Source organism: Prionailurus bengalensis, chromosome A2 (genome assembly GCF_016509475.1).
Source record: "Prionailurus bengalensis isolate Pbe53 chromosome A2, Fcat_Pben_1.1_paternal_pri, whole genome shotgun sequence".
Classification (NCBI taxonomy): domain Eukaryota; kingdom Metazoa; phylum Chordata; class Mammalia; order Carnivora; family Felidae; genus Prionailurus; species Prionailurus bengalensis.
Window position 1 is genome coordinate 689,672 of NC_057348.1, and position 15,799 is coordinate 705,470.

The 15,799-nt window shown below is 66.3% G+C and overlaps 1 protein-coding gene across 1 annotated transcript; it reads left to right on the plus strand.

Annotated features, from left to right (window-relative positions):
- The first annotated feature begins 74 nt into the window (after positions 1-74).
- Positions 75-14,099, plus strand: EFNA2 (ephrin A2). The gene is made up of 4 exons (XM_043590115.1): positions 75-273; positions 10,635-10,948; positions 13,149-13,214; positions 13,780-14,099. The coding sequence occupies exons 1-4, from the start codon at positions 131-133 to the stop codon at positions 13,899-13,901; spliced, it is 645 nt and encodes a 214-aa protein (XP_043446050.1). The 5' UTR covers positions 75-130; the 3' UTR covers positions 13,902-14,099.
- The last annotated feature ends 1,700 nt before the right edge of the window (positions 14,100-15,799 follow it).

The window sequence follows — 15,799 nt, forward strand, 5'->3', positions numbered from 1 at the left end:
CGGGGATCTCCAAGCGCCGGCGCGCCCTCCTCCCGCCCGCCCCGAGCCCGCCCGCTCGGCGGCGGCGGCGGAGGAGGCGGAGACCGCTGGCAGGCGGCGGCCAGGCGAGCGCGGCGGCCGGACCGGGGCCATGGCGCCCGCGCAGCGCCCGCTGCTGCCGCTGCTGCTGCTGCTGCTGCCGCTGCCGCCGCCGCCGCCCTTCGCGCGCGCCGAGGACGCCGCCCGCGCCAACTCGGACCGCTACGCCGTCTACTGGAACCGCAGCAACCCCAGGTGAGCGCGGCCGCGCGCGGGGAGGCGGCGCCGGGGGCCCCGGGCGCCCCCCGCCCCGGCCGGGCCTCCGCGCCCCGGGCTCTGGGCGGCCCCCGAGCGCGCTCCGCCTCGGGCGCGGGGGCGGGGGGCGCCGGCGGGCCCCGGCGGGAGCCCCCAGGGAGTTCCGGCGCCCGGGAGTTCGGGGCGCTCCCGCTCCTCGTGCATCCTCCCCCCCGCACACGCGCAGGGCGCCCCACCGGACGCCCTGCGCGCCCAGAGCGCCGCCAGCCCCCGGAGTTCGGGGGGACCCTCCGAAGCTGGGCGGCCCCGAGTTCCTTTCCCGGACTTGGGGGTCCCCCATCCTGGGGCCTCTCCGGGGACGCCTGCCGGCGGCGTCGGAGTTCGTGGAGATCCCCCGGGGAACCTCATCGCTGAACTGTGCCGGGTGGGGGACCGCGGCCTCCCCCTCCCCCCGGGGCAAGGGGTCCGCGGGCGCGTCCTGCGGGTGGGTCCCCACGTGAACTCGGGGAAGTTGATCTGTTCCTCCCTACCAAACCAGGACCGTCTTCGCTCCAGGGGGCCCAAGGTCCTAGCTTTGTGGAGGTGGGGAGACTGAGGCACCCAGGAGCGGTCCTGGGAGTCTTGGCCCGGCGGCATCCTCTCCCGTCCTCCTGGTGCTGATGGGGAAACTGAGGCACAGAATGCACGCGTGGCTGGCTCAAGGTCACGGTGAGGGGAGAGGAGCGGAGGTGGGGACCCAGGTGGCCTCGTCCCCAGCCTGCTACGCCTGGCTGCGGTGTCCTGCCCGCCCGCACAACCCCTTCGGCGCCCAGCGCTAAGTGCAGTTTGGGGGGCAGCCGGAGTCCTGGCTAATCCGACTGAGAAAAGTTTGCTGGTAACTGACCATGTCCTGGACATCTGCAGAAGCCTCTGGGCCATCACCGGCTCTCCAAGGCCGGGGTCCCACGGGAGATGGGGTTTGGAGCTCAGCACTCCGAGGGGTCAGCCACAGCACCCAGGCTCCCACGGCGTTCCCAGGGCCGGCTGGGCTGCGCATGGGAGTGAGGAGGCCAGCCTCTCTGCTTCCCGTCCCTCTGCCACTGGTCACCGTCTCTCCCTTTCAAGTGCCGGTCAAGACACCCTCACTGTCCTCTGCCATCCCGTTACTGTCGGGCAGAAAGTTGCATAAAGGGCCGTCTTTGAGGCAGGCTCTGGGACAAGGGTAGCCACTGTCCTGCCGTGGGGGGCAGGGAGCGCACCCAGACACCCCCCTCAGTTGCTCAGCTGTGGGGTTGGGCCCCAGGGCTGAGGGCAGAGACCCCGGGGCTGCACAGGGACAGTCAGGCCACCGCGGAGCGGGTTCCCTGGCCGCCTTGCCCTGCTGGTCACATGTGGGTTTGATTAAGGCTCTTCCCTGCGGCCGAGCGGGGGAGCCCAGCGGGCAGCGCCTCCCCGGCCCAAGTTTTTGGTTTCAGCTTTGGAATCTCCGTCCCAGGCATGGCCCGTCCTTTGTTCTAGCAAACGCCAAACACACGAGGAGCCTCGAATGGGGACGGAAGGGGGTGGTTGGGGCTGCCTGCCGCCCCACCTGCCACAGGGCTGTGGACAGGATCCCGGCCGGGGGGACGAGGCAGCCCCAGGTGCCCGGCTCTGGCCTCACACCCGAGCGCCTCCTGCTGCTGACCTGACAGTCCTGCTCCGACCAGCTGCCCGAGGGCCTCCGTGGCCCAGGGACCTCTCGGGGAGGTTCGCTGCCCGGGGCCGGCTGACCTGGAACCTGCAGCCAGTGACAGGGTGCGTGTCGGACACGGGAGGAGGGGCGGTGTCGGGCCTCGGGTCCAAGGGCACCCAGGAATGGTGATTTCCCCGGAGGCGGCTGCCCAGGGCAGAGGTGCAGGGTCCGTGAGCAGGCCTGGAGCTGGCGGCAGTCCCGCGGGTAGAGACGAGAGACCCGGCTGGGTTAGTAACGGATCAGTGCGGCGGCAGGTGGAGGAGATGGGGGGGGGCGCCCAAGAGAAGGGGCGCACACAAAAGGCACAGCAGGGAAGGGGTCAGAGCGAGGGCTGGGCACACTTGGGTGGGGGACAGGCGGTCGTGCAGGAGCTGGAGGGACGGACGGGTGTGCTCACGTGGGGAACGGACAGGCAGTGCCGCGGTGAGGCCCGCCACGCATGCCCGGCCCGGCCTCGTACCTGCACCAAGGTAATAAGTATGTGGCTCTGTTTTCCCAGTCACATCCTGCTGCCGCGCAGCGCATTTCCTGCGCACACGCGGCTGGTGGACGTGGCCGAGCGAGCCCCGCACCCACCGTCACCGCCGCGGCAGGGTGGGGCCCTGCTGTCCGGGTCAGCCACCCGCAGGCGGGTCACCCCCGCAGGCCGGCCGCGCGCCGCCTCCTCCCTGGTCCTTGCACCTGTCCGCGGCCGGGTGGGGCTGGGCCCTCCGGCGCGGCCGCGTGTGCAGCCGCGGGGGGCTCGTGCTGTGTGCGGAAGGTCGGTGCGGCCTCCCGCTCAGGCTTCCGTGTCTCCGCCTGTGTCGCCGCGTGCACTCGCGTGCATTTTCCCGCGGCGTTCAGGGGTCACTCACACACACGCCCGCGTGGCAGGGTGACGCATGTGCCTCCCGGCTCTGGCATGTTTGCACACGCGTGTGCGTGATTGTGCCAGAGTGCGTGCACGTGTTCGCACGGCGCGTCTGCGCGTGGAATGCGCGTGCCCGGGGGTGCGCGTGCCCGTCTGCGTCTGAGTGTCTGCACCGGGGAGGACGGGGGGGGGGGGGGGGGGGGCCTGTGTGTGTGTGTGCGGGGGGCGCACACGTGTGTCTTTAGCGCATCTGTGAGCGGAGTGCACGCGTGTGGCTGCGCGTGTGCGGCCCGGCCCCGGCCGTCCCAGGGCCCCCGGTGAGGGGGCGGACGGTTCCGGCGATGGCGGCCCGGCTGGCTGTCCTCCTCTGTCCCCTCCTCGAGCCGGGTGGGTCCCCGCCGGGGGACTGTGCAGGGCGCCCGCTGTCCCCGAGTCCCCCACCCGAGTGGCGAGCGCGGGCCTGCACGTGCGCGGTGGTGCCGATGCGGGCGGGGGCTGTGGGCCCGGAACCCACCCGCACCGGGCGCCTCGCGGCCGCGGGAGCGTTCGAAGGCGGTTGCGTGTGCTTCCGCGTGGGGGGTGCAGATAGGAAAATGGCGACCGGAGAGGAGGGTCCTTCCCACGGTGGAGGCGTCGGGCCTCCCTGGTCCCCGTGGCGCTGCAGCCCTGCCCGGGGCCTGGGGAGAAGTGGCTTTGCACGGGTGATAACATATTTTGCTGTACGAGGGGTTTTGGTTTTGTTCGAGAGAGGTCAGTCTGCCTGGCTTTCAGAGCTTGGAGGGCGAGACCGCTTGGGTCTGGGCACCCGGGGCCGAGGGTGGGGCCCGGGGGTGCCGCGGGGAGCCCGGGCAGGAGCTCAGGCAGGCGGCTTGGCCGCCGGGAGCCTCCGCGTCTCGGTAAGTGGGGGCCGACAGGTGTGGCGCTCAGCAGACGGTGGCAGGGCCCTGGTGGCCCCGGCATGACCCCAGGGGCTCAGAGGTCCCCGACAGAGAGGGGAACCGAGGCAGCTCCTGCGGGTGAACACAGGGGCTTCTGGGGCTGGCCCCCAAATCTGCATGGACAGCGACGGTCCAGCCCGAAGGACAGGGCGAGAAACAGCTGAGGGGGGTGGGGGGGGCAGTTCTGAGGGCCGCCCCCCCACCCCCCCCCACCCCCCACCGCGGGCCTGGGCAACTTCTGTCCGGGTCTGCCTCTGGGGTCTGATGGGCAGCCGGGCCTTCCCCGTCCCCAGCCTCGGTGCCTCCCCTTGGGGCGCTGTGCCTGCGTTGGCTCTGGCGGCTCTGACCTCCGGGCCCCCCCCAGACGTCTCCGTGAGGTCTGCGGGCCCCTCGGGGTCACCCGTGGACGTGGTTCTTGGGGCAGCACGTGCGTTCAGGGGGTCTGGGGGGCGGTGTTTCTGAGGGCCCGGCCGTCTCCTTCCATCGGCCTGAGCCAGGCCCACACCCCTCTCCTTACCCTCAGGAGCGGGAGACGCGGCCAGCCTTGCCCCGTGGGGGGACTTCTCTCCTTTGGAGATGGGTCCAGGGGGAGGGCTCGGCTGTGGCCCCCCACAGCCCCGGACCCCGTGCCACGTCTGTGCCTCCACGCGGATGACAGCTAGGTGCGCCGGCACAGCTCGGTCCCCACCTCGGCCACACTTTGGCAGGCCAGCCCCGGCCGGGGTCTCGCCCCCATGCCTGCTCTCTTGCGCCCTGGGGGCTCGGCCGCCACGCCTCGGTCGCCCTGTCGGGCCTGGGGATTTTGGTTTCAAGCGGCTCCGTTCACTACACGAGCCGAGTTGCCCCCTCGGCCGGCCCAGCCACAGCCACGCACCGTCCGATCTGCCCCCCCCCCCGTTATGCCTCCCTTTCGTGGACCCGGAGACAGTGACTCACCCGTGGCTCCGGGGAAGGCGGGCCGGTCGGGCTGTCCCCAGTCCTAGAGGCTGCTGCGTCCAAGGCCGGCTAAGGACACTGGGGGGTGGGGGCGGGGGGGGGGAGTCCAGGACAGCCACGTCCTGTGTGCTGCTGACCCCGGGGCGCAGAGGCGGGGCTGACCTCTGGCTTCAGCTCCGGGGTCGGGTCGTTGCTTCAGTCACCCACCCCCTCCGCACACACCCTCCCCGAGGCTGACCCCGCACCACCTAGGGGCCCGGGTTTCTCTGAGGCTCCCCCCCCACCCCCGCCCCTCGCTGCAGCAGAAGGAAGGTGGCCAGGCCTCAGGTGGGGGAATGTCTTCTCGACCCCTCAGAAAGCCGGGGGTGCGTGCCGAGGTCTTGGGCCTCGCCGGGGATGGCGGTGGGGAGGGGCTGACCCTGCCCCGGCCTGGGCCTCGGGACCCTGCTGCCCACCCAGGGCCCGCCTGGGTGTGTCCTTCCCTGGGGTCTTGGTCACAGGTGGCGTGACTGGGTTCAGACCAGGGAGCTGGTCCCAAGTGCAGCTGGCAGGGTGGCGTGGGCTTCAGCTTGCTGGCGCCTCACCCCTGCCTCAACTTCTAGTCTGGGGGGGGGGGGTGGCACAGCCCTCCCCACTCCCATTTTGGGCGAGACTCCTAATTAGTTGCTTTGCTATTAGCGTCTAATGACTTGACAATGGCCCGACTGGAGCTAATTAGCCGCGCGGGGGGCGGCTGCGGGGTAGGGGTGGGTTTGGCGGGCAGGGTCGGGTCCGCCAGGGGCTGGGAGGGCTGCCTGGAGGAGTGCACGTTGGCAGGCAGCCGGCAGGGTGAACGAGAGTGGGGGTGAAGGTGTGGCACGGGAGGGGAAGGGCTGTACGTCTGAAAGCCTCAGGAGCCCTCTGTCTGGGAACCCGTCCCAAGTCAGTCATTAACCCCTTAGTGAGAGTTTTTCTCTCTCTCTGTTGCTCCCGTGGAGCATTTGCATATCAGGCTTCCTCACTAATGGAGAAGATGAAAGCTTTGTGTTGCTTGCACCGGCTTAGTTTTGGGGTTGGGCCCTTCCCCCGCACAGGCGCCACCCTGAGTAGGGGCCAGGCGCCCGCCCCTGGTTTGCCGGCCAACTTGGACCGGGAAATGCCAAGGCAGCAAGGCCATCACTATTTTAGAGCCGGGGAGGGGAAAACAATGGTCCGCTTAGGCAGCTAGAGCTGGAGGGCGGGGGGCTTCTTCTGGGACGCACCTGCCGGGGGTCCTCACTCCATGTGTGGGTCGCTGTCTGCTCCCTGTGACTCCGGCACCTCAAAGACCTTGAATCTTTGGCCTTTGTTTGATCAACAAACGTGTGGAGGCACTGTGCACGAGGCCTGTGCCGGCGGTGAGGGAAAGGGGGGGAGGAGGAGGCTGGCCCCCAGGGTCCGGGGTGCGGGGGGGCGGACAGCAGACTGTGTAAAGGTAAAAATATGATGATGTTGGAATGAGATACGTGATGAGGTGGAGGAGGCGGGAGAGAGCAGGCTGGGCAGAGGAGCACATGCAAAGGCCCTGGGGTGGGAACCGGAGCAGCCAGAAGGCTGGCGTGGCTGGAGGGAGTGAGCTGGGGGCAGTTGGAGGACAACAACTCTGACAACGAGGGTGGGGACGGTGAGGCCACACGGGCCTCGTGACCCGGGAGGAGTGGGTTTTATTCTGAGTGATGAGGGAGCTCTGAGTCAGTGAGTCAGTGGGTCTGAGTTACACTCAGAAAAGCGAGCCCGGATTTGGGGAGGCCAGGAGCCTGGCCCGCCTGGTGGGGCCCAAGCATCCAGCCTCTGAGCCAGCAAAGCAGCCTCGCTCTTGGACGTTTTTTCGGGAGATTAAACGGCAGAGGAGAACCACGTTGGCCCAGTGCAGGGGAGGCAGGCACCATGGAGAGGCACGGGCAGGGGTGGGGTGGGGAGTCGGCGATGCCCCGGCAGCCCCACCCCCGAGTCCATTCGTCCGGCGAGGCTCCGCAGAGAGCTGAGCGAGCTCTTCCCTTTCAGGCTGAGCATACATCCCTGCAGCAGAGGCCAGGGAGGAGAGGGGAAACTGAGGACCAGAGGGGGCCGGGGTCAGCACGGGGGCCCGTCCTGTACCCCCCCCCCCATACCGTCATCGTCGTTTCCCCACCTCCACCTCCCCTGCAGGGTCGGGCCTGGGTGGTCCTGGCAGGCGCTTGGCCACGGCTGTCATCGATTGGCTGATCGATGGGGCTTTCAATGGGCTGGGAAGGAGCAAAAACGACTTTTGAAAAAGCCTGGAGTGGCTTTTGCATCGATCTCGCCCAAGCGGCCAGAGAACACAGCCAGTCCATGAGACACCCGTGCTCGGCCAGCCGAGGGGCAGCCCAAGGGATCGGCAGGGTCGCTGCCTAACCCTGCCCCAGCCTGACCCTGCTGTGAGCCTGAGCCTGACTCTGCTCCAGCTGACCCTACCCCAGCCTGACCCTGTCCCTGTCCCTGTCCCAGCCTGACCCTGACCCTGCTTTGAGCCTGACCCTGGTCCTGACCCTGGCCCTGCTGTGAGCCTGACCCTGACCTAGCCTGACCCTGGTCCCAGCCTGACCCTGCTGTGAGCCTGACCCTGACCTAGCCTGACCCTGGTCCCAGCCTGACCCTGCTGTGAGCCTGACCCTGTCCCTATCCCAGCCTGATCCTGACCTTGTCCAAGCCTGACCCTGACCGTATCTCAGCCTGGCCCTGCCCCAGCCTGGCCCTGCTGTGAGCCTGACCCTGACTCTGCTCCAGCTGACCCTACCCCAGCCTGACCCTGTCCCTGTCCCTGTCCCAGCCTGACCCTGACCCTGCTTTGAGCCTGACCCTGGTCCTGACCCTGGCCCTGCTGTGAGCCTGACCCTGACCTAGCCTGACCCTGGTCCCAGCCTGGCCCTGCTGTGAGCCTGACCCTGACTCTGCTCCAGCTGACCCTACCCCAGCCTGACCCTGTCCCTGTCCCTGTCCCAGCCTGACCCTGACCCTGCTTTGAGCCTGACCCTGGTCCTGACCCTGGCCCTGCTGTGAGCCTGACCCTGACCTAGCCTGACCCTGGTCCCAGCCTGACCCTGCTGTGAGCCTGACCCTGACCTAGCCTGACCCTGGTCCCAGCCTGACCCTGCTGTGAGCCTGACCCTGTCCCTATCCCAGCCTGATCCTGACCTTGTCCAAGCCTGACCCTGACCGTATCTCAGCCTGGCCCTGCCCCAGCCTGGCCCTGCTGTGAGCCTGACCCTGACTCTGCTCCAGCTGACCCTACCCCAGCCTGACCCTGTCCCTGTCCCTGTCCCAGCCTGACCCTGACCCTGCTTTGAGCCTGACCCTGGTCCTGACCCTGGCCCTGCTGTGAGCCTGACCCTGACCTAGCCTGACCCTGGTCCCAGCCTGGCCCTGCTGTGAGCCTGACCCTGACTCTGCTCCAGCCTGACCCTACCCCAGCCTGACCCTGTCCCTGTCCCTGTCCCAGCCTGACCCTGACCCTGCTTTGAGCCTGACCCTGGTCCTGACCCTGGCCCTGCTGTGAGCCTGACCCTGACCTAGCCTGACCCTGGTCCCAGCCTGACCCTGCTGTGAGCCTGACCCTGACCTAGCCTGACCCTGGTCCCAGCCTGACCCTGCTGTGAGCCTGACCCTGTCCCTATCCCAGCCTGATCCTGACCTTGTCCAAGCCTGACCCTGACCGTATCTCAGCCTGGCCCTGCCCCAGCCTGGCCCTGCTGTGAGCCTGACCCTGACTCTGCTCCAGCTGACCCTACCCCAGCCTGACCCTGTCCCTGTCCCTGTCCCAGCCTGACCCTGACCCTGCTTTGAGCCTGACCCTGGTCCTGACCCTGGCCCTGCTGTGAGCCTGACCCTGACCTAGCCTGACCCTGGTCCCAGCCTGACCCTGCTGTGAGCCTGACCCTGTCCCTATCCCAGCCTGATCCTGACCTTGTCCAAGCCTGACCCTGACCGTATCTCAGCCTGGCCCTGCCCCAGCCTGGCCCTGCTGTGAGCCTGACCCTGACTCTGCTCCAGCTGACCCTACCCCAGCCTGACCCTGTCCCTGTCCCTGTCCCAGCCTGACCCTGACCCTGCTTTGAGCCTGACCCTGGTCCTGACCCTGGCCCTGCTGTGAGCCTGACCCTGACCTAGCCTGACCCTGGTCCCAGCCTGACCCTGCTGTGAGCCTGACCCTGACCCTGTCCCAGCCTGACTTTGGGCTGCCCTGCCTCTGTGCAGGGCCTGCTATGTACACGACTGGCGTTCTCAAGGACTGTCCCCACTGTACAGAGTTGGAAACTGAGGCTTTGAGACGAGAATGAACCACAAGACCTAGCTGGGTGCAAGCCCGAGCCTGAACACAGAACTATCTGCAGCCCCCAACTGACCTCCACTCCCCGAGTCTCTCTGCTGTATTCACTGAATCTGCAAACAGCATCCCACTTCTGTGGGGGTGGGCAGAGCTCCCCATCCCTGGGCGGTCCGAGAGCAGGGAAGGGCTGGAGGTGAGTCTGCTCCTTCCGACTCTCCGAGCTGGAAATCTCGGGAGTCTGCGCCTCAGCCGCAGACTTGACATCCCCACGAGATCTCCTGTGTCAGGTTGGGAAACTGAGGCACGAGTGAGCAAGGTCTCCCGCTGCCTCACTCCCCCCTCTGGGGTCCCCGGAGCCGCCCCGACCTGGCGCAGAGCCTCCGGGCTGCAGGGGGGCAGCCAATGCCGGCTGATAATCCTGCCCCCCCCCCTCAGTTGCCCGGCATGGGGGCCGCACCTCGGCTCCCTCCCGCGGACTGGGCCACAGAGGCGTGGCGTGGCCAAGCTGGGGTCCAAGCAGCCTGGGCCCCTTCTGCTGTTGGGCCTCAGTTTCCATGCCTGTGCGGAGAGGGAGAAGGGGCTTCCCACCCCTCCTCTGCTTTTAGGCCTTTTATGTGCTAATAAAGCTCCTCTCCGGAGGCCCCCTTGTCCCTCCTCGGTCCAGGCTGCGTTTACATGACAGGGACCCAGGAGACCTCGTCCGGGAGATCTAAGGGCTCCTGTCGCTGTGGCCTGAGGCGGTGATGGTGGGGGGAGCTGACCTCCATCCTCGCCAGACGAAGCTGGGTCTGGGGGGGCTCCCCAAGGCTGCGTGTACAGGCTGCCTGACAGTTGGGACCTCCAGGGCAAAGGCTGGGAAGCGGGGCTGAGGGGCGGAGGCGGCAGGGGTGAGGGAACCTGGTGAGGTGACCGGGAGGTTAGGGGGGCAGTTGTCAAGTGGAGGGAGATCCCCGGACTTGCTGGGGTCACACGGGAGGTAAGGAGTTGAGGCTGGGGGCGGGACCCAGAGCACCTCTGAGCCGGGCTGGGGCGACCTTCACGCCAAACCCTAATCCCCCCCCCCCCCCGCAAGGAAACTGACGCTAGGAGAGGGGTCCAGAACACTCAGCTCCAGGCCCCACCCACCTGTGCCGCCTTGGCAGTCAGATCTGCCGAGGAAAAGCCACGGCGGCTGCCTGCGGTGGGCAGCCTGGGGACTGCCTGGAGGAGGGGATGTGGCAGCCAAGCAGTAACGTTTATTTGGAGAGGGACTTCGTGACGGGCAGCGGGGGCAGCTCGTGCCGGCCCCGGCACGGAAGGGCCCGGACGCCCGGCCTACGCGAGGGAGGCTGGGCCCCGGGGGCTCCGCACCTGCTCCGTTGCATGCGGTTACCCAGAATGCCCGGCGAGGCGACCGCCCCTCCTCCCCCGACGCCGGCCTGGTGGTGGGCGGGAGGCTCCGGGGCGGCCTGGGGGGAGGGGGGTGGGGGTGGGGCACGTGGGCCCGCGCCCCGGAGCTTCTCCCGGGTCCCCCCGCGCCGGCCCCGCCCCCGGCCCGTCCCGCAACCGCCCGCGCTGACCCAGCGCCCCTTGTGCTCCCCCCCCCCCCCCCGGCCTCCCCGCGCCGACCGCGGGGCCCAGGTTCCACGCGGGCGCGGCGGACGACGGCGGGGGCTACACGGTGGAGGTCAGCATCAACGACTACCTGGACATCTACTGCCCGCACTACGGGGCGCCGCTGCCGCCGGCCGAGCGCATGGAGCACTACGTGCTGTACATGGTCAACGGCGAGGGCCACGCGTCCTGCGACCACCGGCAGCGCGGCTTCAAGCGCTGGGAGTGCAACCGGCCCGCGGCGCCCGGGGGGCCGCTCAAGTTCTCGGAGAAGTTCCAGCTCTTCACGCCCTTCTCCCTCGGCTTCGAGTTCCGTCCGGGCCATGAGTACTACTACATCTGTGAGTGCGGGGGCGCGGGGGTGCGGGGGGGGGGGGTACACGAGGGGGGCCAGGGGTGCATGGGGGTGGGGTCTGAGGAGCAGCACGTGGGGGGAGCAGGAGGAGGTAGAGACAATGTGGCAGTGGGGGGGGGGAAAGGGGGGAGCGCACAGGGGTTGGGGGGCAGCAGAGTCCTGGTATGGGGAGATGGGGTCTGGGCCAGCCTTGGCCTCTGTGTCTCCCGGGTCAAGCGCTTGAATGGAATCAAGCCCCAGAGGCCTCACTATCTAGAGTTCCCATTTTCAGATGGGGAAACTGAGGCTCAGAGTGGGGCTGAGGTCACAAACCCGCAGATGCCCCTCTGTGACCTGTCTCTGGATCAAGCCACTGGGCCTTTGGGCTGGGGGAGCGGATGGCTCCACCATCAACTTGCGGGCCCTGAGATCAGGGGTGGTCACTGCCCCTCCCCCCCCCCCCAAAACGGGTGTAGGGACTCTGGTGGGGGAGGGGAGCGTGGTCAAAGCCAGGGGCGAAGGCAGAGCTCGGGTTCTGCCCATCACACCCTGCCTTGGGCAGGGAGCTCCCAGGCCCTCCCCCGGCCACCCTCCCCCACCATCTCCCCCCCACCAGGCCCACCTGGCCCCAGATTCCCCGCGACTGTGGGAGGAGCTGCTTTTCAGGGCTTGGGGACCCTCAGGCACAGCCCCGCGGCGAGTGGGCGGGGCTGAGGGAGGCTGTCCCTGGCTCTGCGGCACCTGGGAGGGGGGAGGGATTCCAGGGGCATCCTTCTTCCTCCCCCTAAAGTGCCAAAGGCAGGGTCTGGGGACAGGACGCTGCTGTGCCCTTGGCAGCCCGTTACTCTGCAGGGACTTAGCCAGGAACACGGGAGTCTAGGCATCGTCCCCACCGGCATGGGGGCATCGGGGAGCCCGCGTTGGTGTGGGGCCGATGCCTCTGCAGAGCCACCGAGACCCCGAGGGGCACGGAGATCCCCATCTCTCGGCCGGCCTCGTGGGGGCCCGCAGGGAGCCAGGTGGGGCGCGGGGTCGGCCCCTGGGGCCGTGGGGAGACGCAGCCCCTCGCTACCCCCCTTCCCGCTGCGTCACATTAAACTCTGTGAGGCTTCGTTCTTTCTGCTCTACTTGGATTTTTTTTCCTTTTAATTCAAGGAAGAAGCGGGTGGAGGAAGGGAGAAGGTGTTTAAATTAAGTCCTCGTAATATAAGAAAAATTACATTTTTCTTTCCAGGACGGGAGTTTCATAAAGATAATTATCGTAATTACTCTATGACGAATGTTATTTTTATTACATGCTTTTTTGTCTTCATCTTCCAGCGTGAGGGGCTTCTGGGGGGCGGGCAGAGGCAGTGGCCACCAGGAGGACAGGGGGACAGGCCTGAGCGTGTCCGTGTGCCGGGTCGTGCACACGGGGTGGGGGGGGGGGCGTGTGCCCGTGCCGTTGTCACACGCGAACCCCCGTGGCCCCCACTGGGCTTCAGGCCTCCTTCCCCTCCCTACCCTGGTCCCCAGGCCGCCTCCCGCATGACTCACTGCTACGGTGTGACCCCGGCCCCTCCGGGAGCTTCCGTGGGCCGTGTGGGCCGAGAGGCAGGGAGCAAGAAAGGTGGAATTGGAGGCGTGGGGACCGAACGCCTCGGCCTCCCTGTGACCTCCAGCAGGGTGCGTCCCTCTCCGCGCGAGGTGGGCGCATAGCCTGTCTCCCAGGGGTGACTGGCTTCTGTGAGCTCCCAGATGGAAGTAATCATTTCCAGAGCACTTACTGTGCGACGCACGAGGCCCAGATAGGGGCTGAGTTGCCCGCAGACACCAGAGAGCAGGTATTCGATCCCAGATCAGTCATTTGGTTACACTGATTTTTTTTTGTTGTTGTTGTTCTGACTGGTTAAAAACATTTTTATTCAACACCTTCGAACTTTGCTCTGTGCTGCCTTGGGGTGACGTGGAACAAGACACAGGCACCCCCAGTCTCTGGGGTCGGGGTTCAGCAAAGGGAAGGGCAAGGGAAGTATGCGGGAGGACTTCTGGGAAACAGAGGGCATTGTGTCTAGGGCTTTGAGGTGTGGTTAGGAGTTTTATGGGCGGAACCTCCCGTAGCCTTGGGTCAGGGTCGAGTTACCAGTGTGGGGAAGGGGATGTAGCCCCAGGAGGTCTCTGGCACTGAGAGCCCCCTACTCCACAACCCCCATCCCCCTCTCTTCCAGCTGCCACACCGCCCAATGCTGTGGACCGACCCTGCCTGAGGCTGAAGGTTTACGTGCGGCCAACCAGTAAGTGCTCAGGGCATCGCGCAGGGTTCCATCCCCCACCCTGGTGTCCCGAGCCCACAGAGCCCACGGAGGGCTCGGCAGAGCCAGGGGGTGGTCCCAACACAGCCCGGGGAGTCCCTCAACCTCAGCAATGGCGGGGGCGGCTCCTGACCCCGAGCCTCAGTTTCCTCACGTGTGAACGAGGACGGCATTTCAGACCTTGGGGACTGAGGGTGAAGTCCGTGACCGGGCCCTCTGCCGAGGCCGTAGCTCCTTTCATCCAAGAGTGAACACCAGGAAGGTGCCCCAAGATAGGCCAAAGGGCCCACGTTCTGAGCTCTTGAAACATCAAAGCCACACGCAGAGAAGGGGGGGGTCTCCGCAGCCTTGTGACTTCACCCAGGTGCCGGACACACATTTGGCACCTACTGTTTGCCATGCTCTGCACAAAAGGCACAGCCCCGACCGAGATGGACAGAAATCCCCGGGTCTGGGAGGGACAGCTGAGGCACAATGTGGGTGTGGGGGTGCAGCCCCGTGGGGAGGGGGGCCACCTGCTGACCATCCTGTCTCCGTGTCCCCCCAGACGAGACCCTGTACGAGGCCCCGGAGCCCATCTTCACCAGCAATAACTCGTGCAGTGGCTTGGGCGCCTGCCAGCTGGTCCTCAGCACTGTCCCTGTGCTGTGGACCCTCCTGGGCTCCTAGTCCCGGCCCACCTGGATGCCCCGCCTAGAGACCAGCTAGAGACTCCGTTTCTCCCACGACTGGTGCTGCCCTGCCAGGCAGGGGGGGGCTGTCCACCGCCCCAGGGCCAGCCCTGGGGGGGCGCGGCTAAAGGCCCTGATGCCTGAGAGGCCGGGTGTCTGTCCAGCCTCCCGGCCAAGCCATTCCTTCCAGGGTGCCAGAGAGCCCAAGAACCTCTCGCTAGGGCCTTTCTCTTACGGCGGAATCAGAAAGACTGGAGTTTTTAATTTAATTTATTCCTTGCTGTCGCCGGTAACTTTGGGAAGGAGACAGAGTGGATGCTGCGTGGGTCCCTGGCCCCCCCGGGGCACGGGGATCGGGAGACCCCTGGTCTGGTCGACCCTCCAGGTGCCCTGGGACAGGCCGGTCGGTCTGAGACGGAAGGGGCCGGGGATGCGTGCCCCTAATTCCGGCCCAGGAATCAGAGCCCACCTCAGACCCCACCCCCACCCCCCACTCCCCCCCCCACCTCCTCCCTCCGGGGTGCCTCACCAGAGAGCCCCGTGTGGAGCCCTGGCCCCATCAGAGCCCCCGCCCCCCCCCCATCTTAGAACCGCTTAGGCCCCGCCCGGTCCCCCCAGCCTCACCCGCTCGCCCCCGAGGCCCAGAAGACGTGACATTTCTGTAAATAGAGCCAGCAAGCATATACTGTGATTTATTTTTACTGTATTCCTAAGGATGGCCTGGAAAGTTTCTTTTTTTCTTACCCCTTCATGGGAGGGGGGGCACTTTTATTTTGGTGGGGGGGTGGGGGGACTTTTTAGAGTAGAAGCCGCACTTCGCAATAAGCTCGTGTGTCTGTCGGAGCCCCTGCCCCTACTCTCCGAACTAATAACGTTTGTAAGAGAAAAGAAAACAGGACACAAGGAAACACGGGGGCCACCACCAAGAAAAGACACCCCCCCGACACTTTAAAGAAGCAAACCGCATTTATACAGATTTCATATTTCCTACCCGCCTTTCCTGATCTGTGTTTTATATATATTATATATAAATATATATGATGCGAGGCCGCCAGGAGACGGCTCCTGGATGCCGGGTGGGGGGCTTTTGTAGGGGGCATCGTGGGCGGGTGGTGGCGTCACGCCTGGAGCTGGCGACCGGGACCCCCCCCTCCATTACAATCAACTTTGGATTCTGTATTTTTTTATAATAAAATGAGCATAAACTTCAAGGATGTGCATGTGTGTCTGGGGCCCTCGGCCTGGATTGGGAGGGGCACTCGGAACTAATAATTTGGAGTAGTCGGGTCTGGAATCTGCCAGGCAGAGGCGTCTTTGAGGGCCCTCCGGGATCTGTCGTGACGGCTTCTTCGCTTGTTTGGAGGCTGGGCCCTGGGATGGACATTTCACGGGGTGCTGTATCCTCCACCGCCCTCCGTGGGCCTCAGTTTCCCCCTCTGACAAAGGGAAGCAAGTCCTCTGCTCCCTGGGGCCGCTGGGAGGGGGAGAGGGGAGCCTGGCTGGCTGTGAGTACATAGCAGGGGCCCATTGGGATGCCAGGACCCCCAGGGCTGCTCAGGGCCTCCTGCTCCCTCGTCCGCTTGGGGCGCGAATCCTCCCGTCCTGTGACGGGTCTTGTAGGGTCCGATCAAGTCCTATGACATCTGTGTCGCCAAGCTCTACCGCCGTGTAACTCAGTTTCCCTAACTGACCAGGCCAGGGTGGGGTCTGTCCGTTTCTTTTTTCTTTTTTTAAAATTTTACGTTTATTTATTTTGAGAGAAAGAGCGTGCAGGGAGGGGCAGAGAGAGAGAATCCCAAGCACCCCGACGCGGGGCGCAAACCCAGGAACCGTGTGAGCGTGACCTGAGCCGAAATCAAGAGTTGGACGCCGAAGGGGCCGAGCCACCCAGGCGCC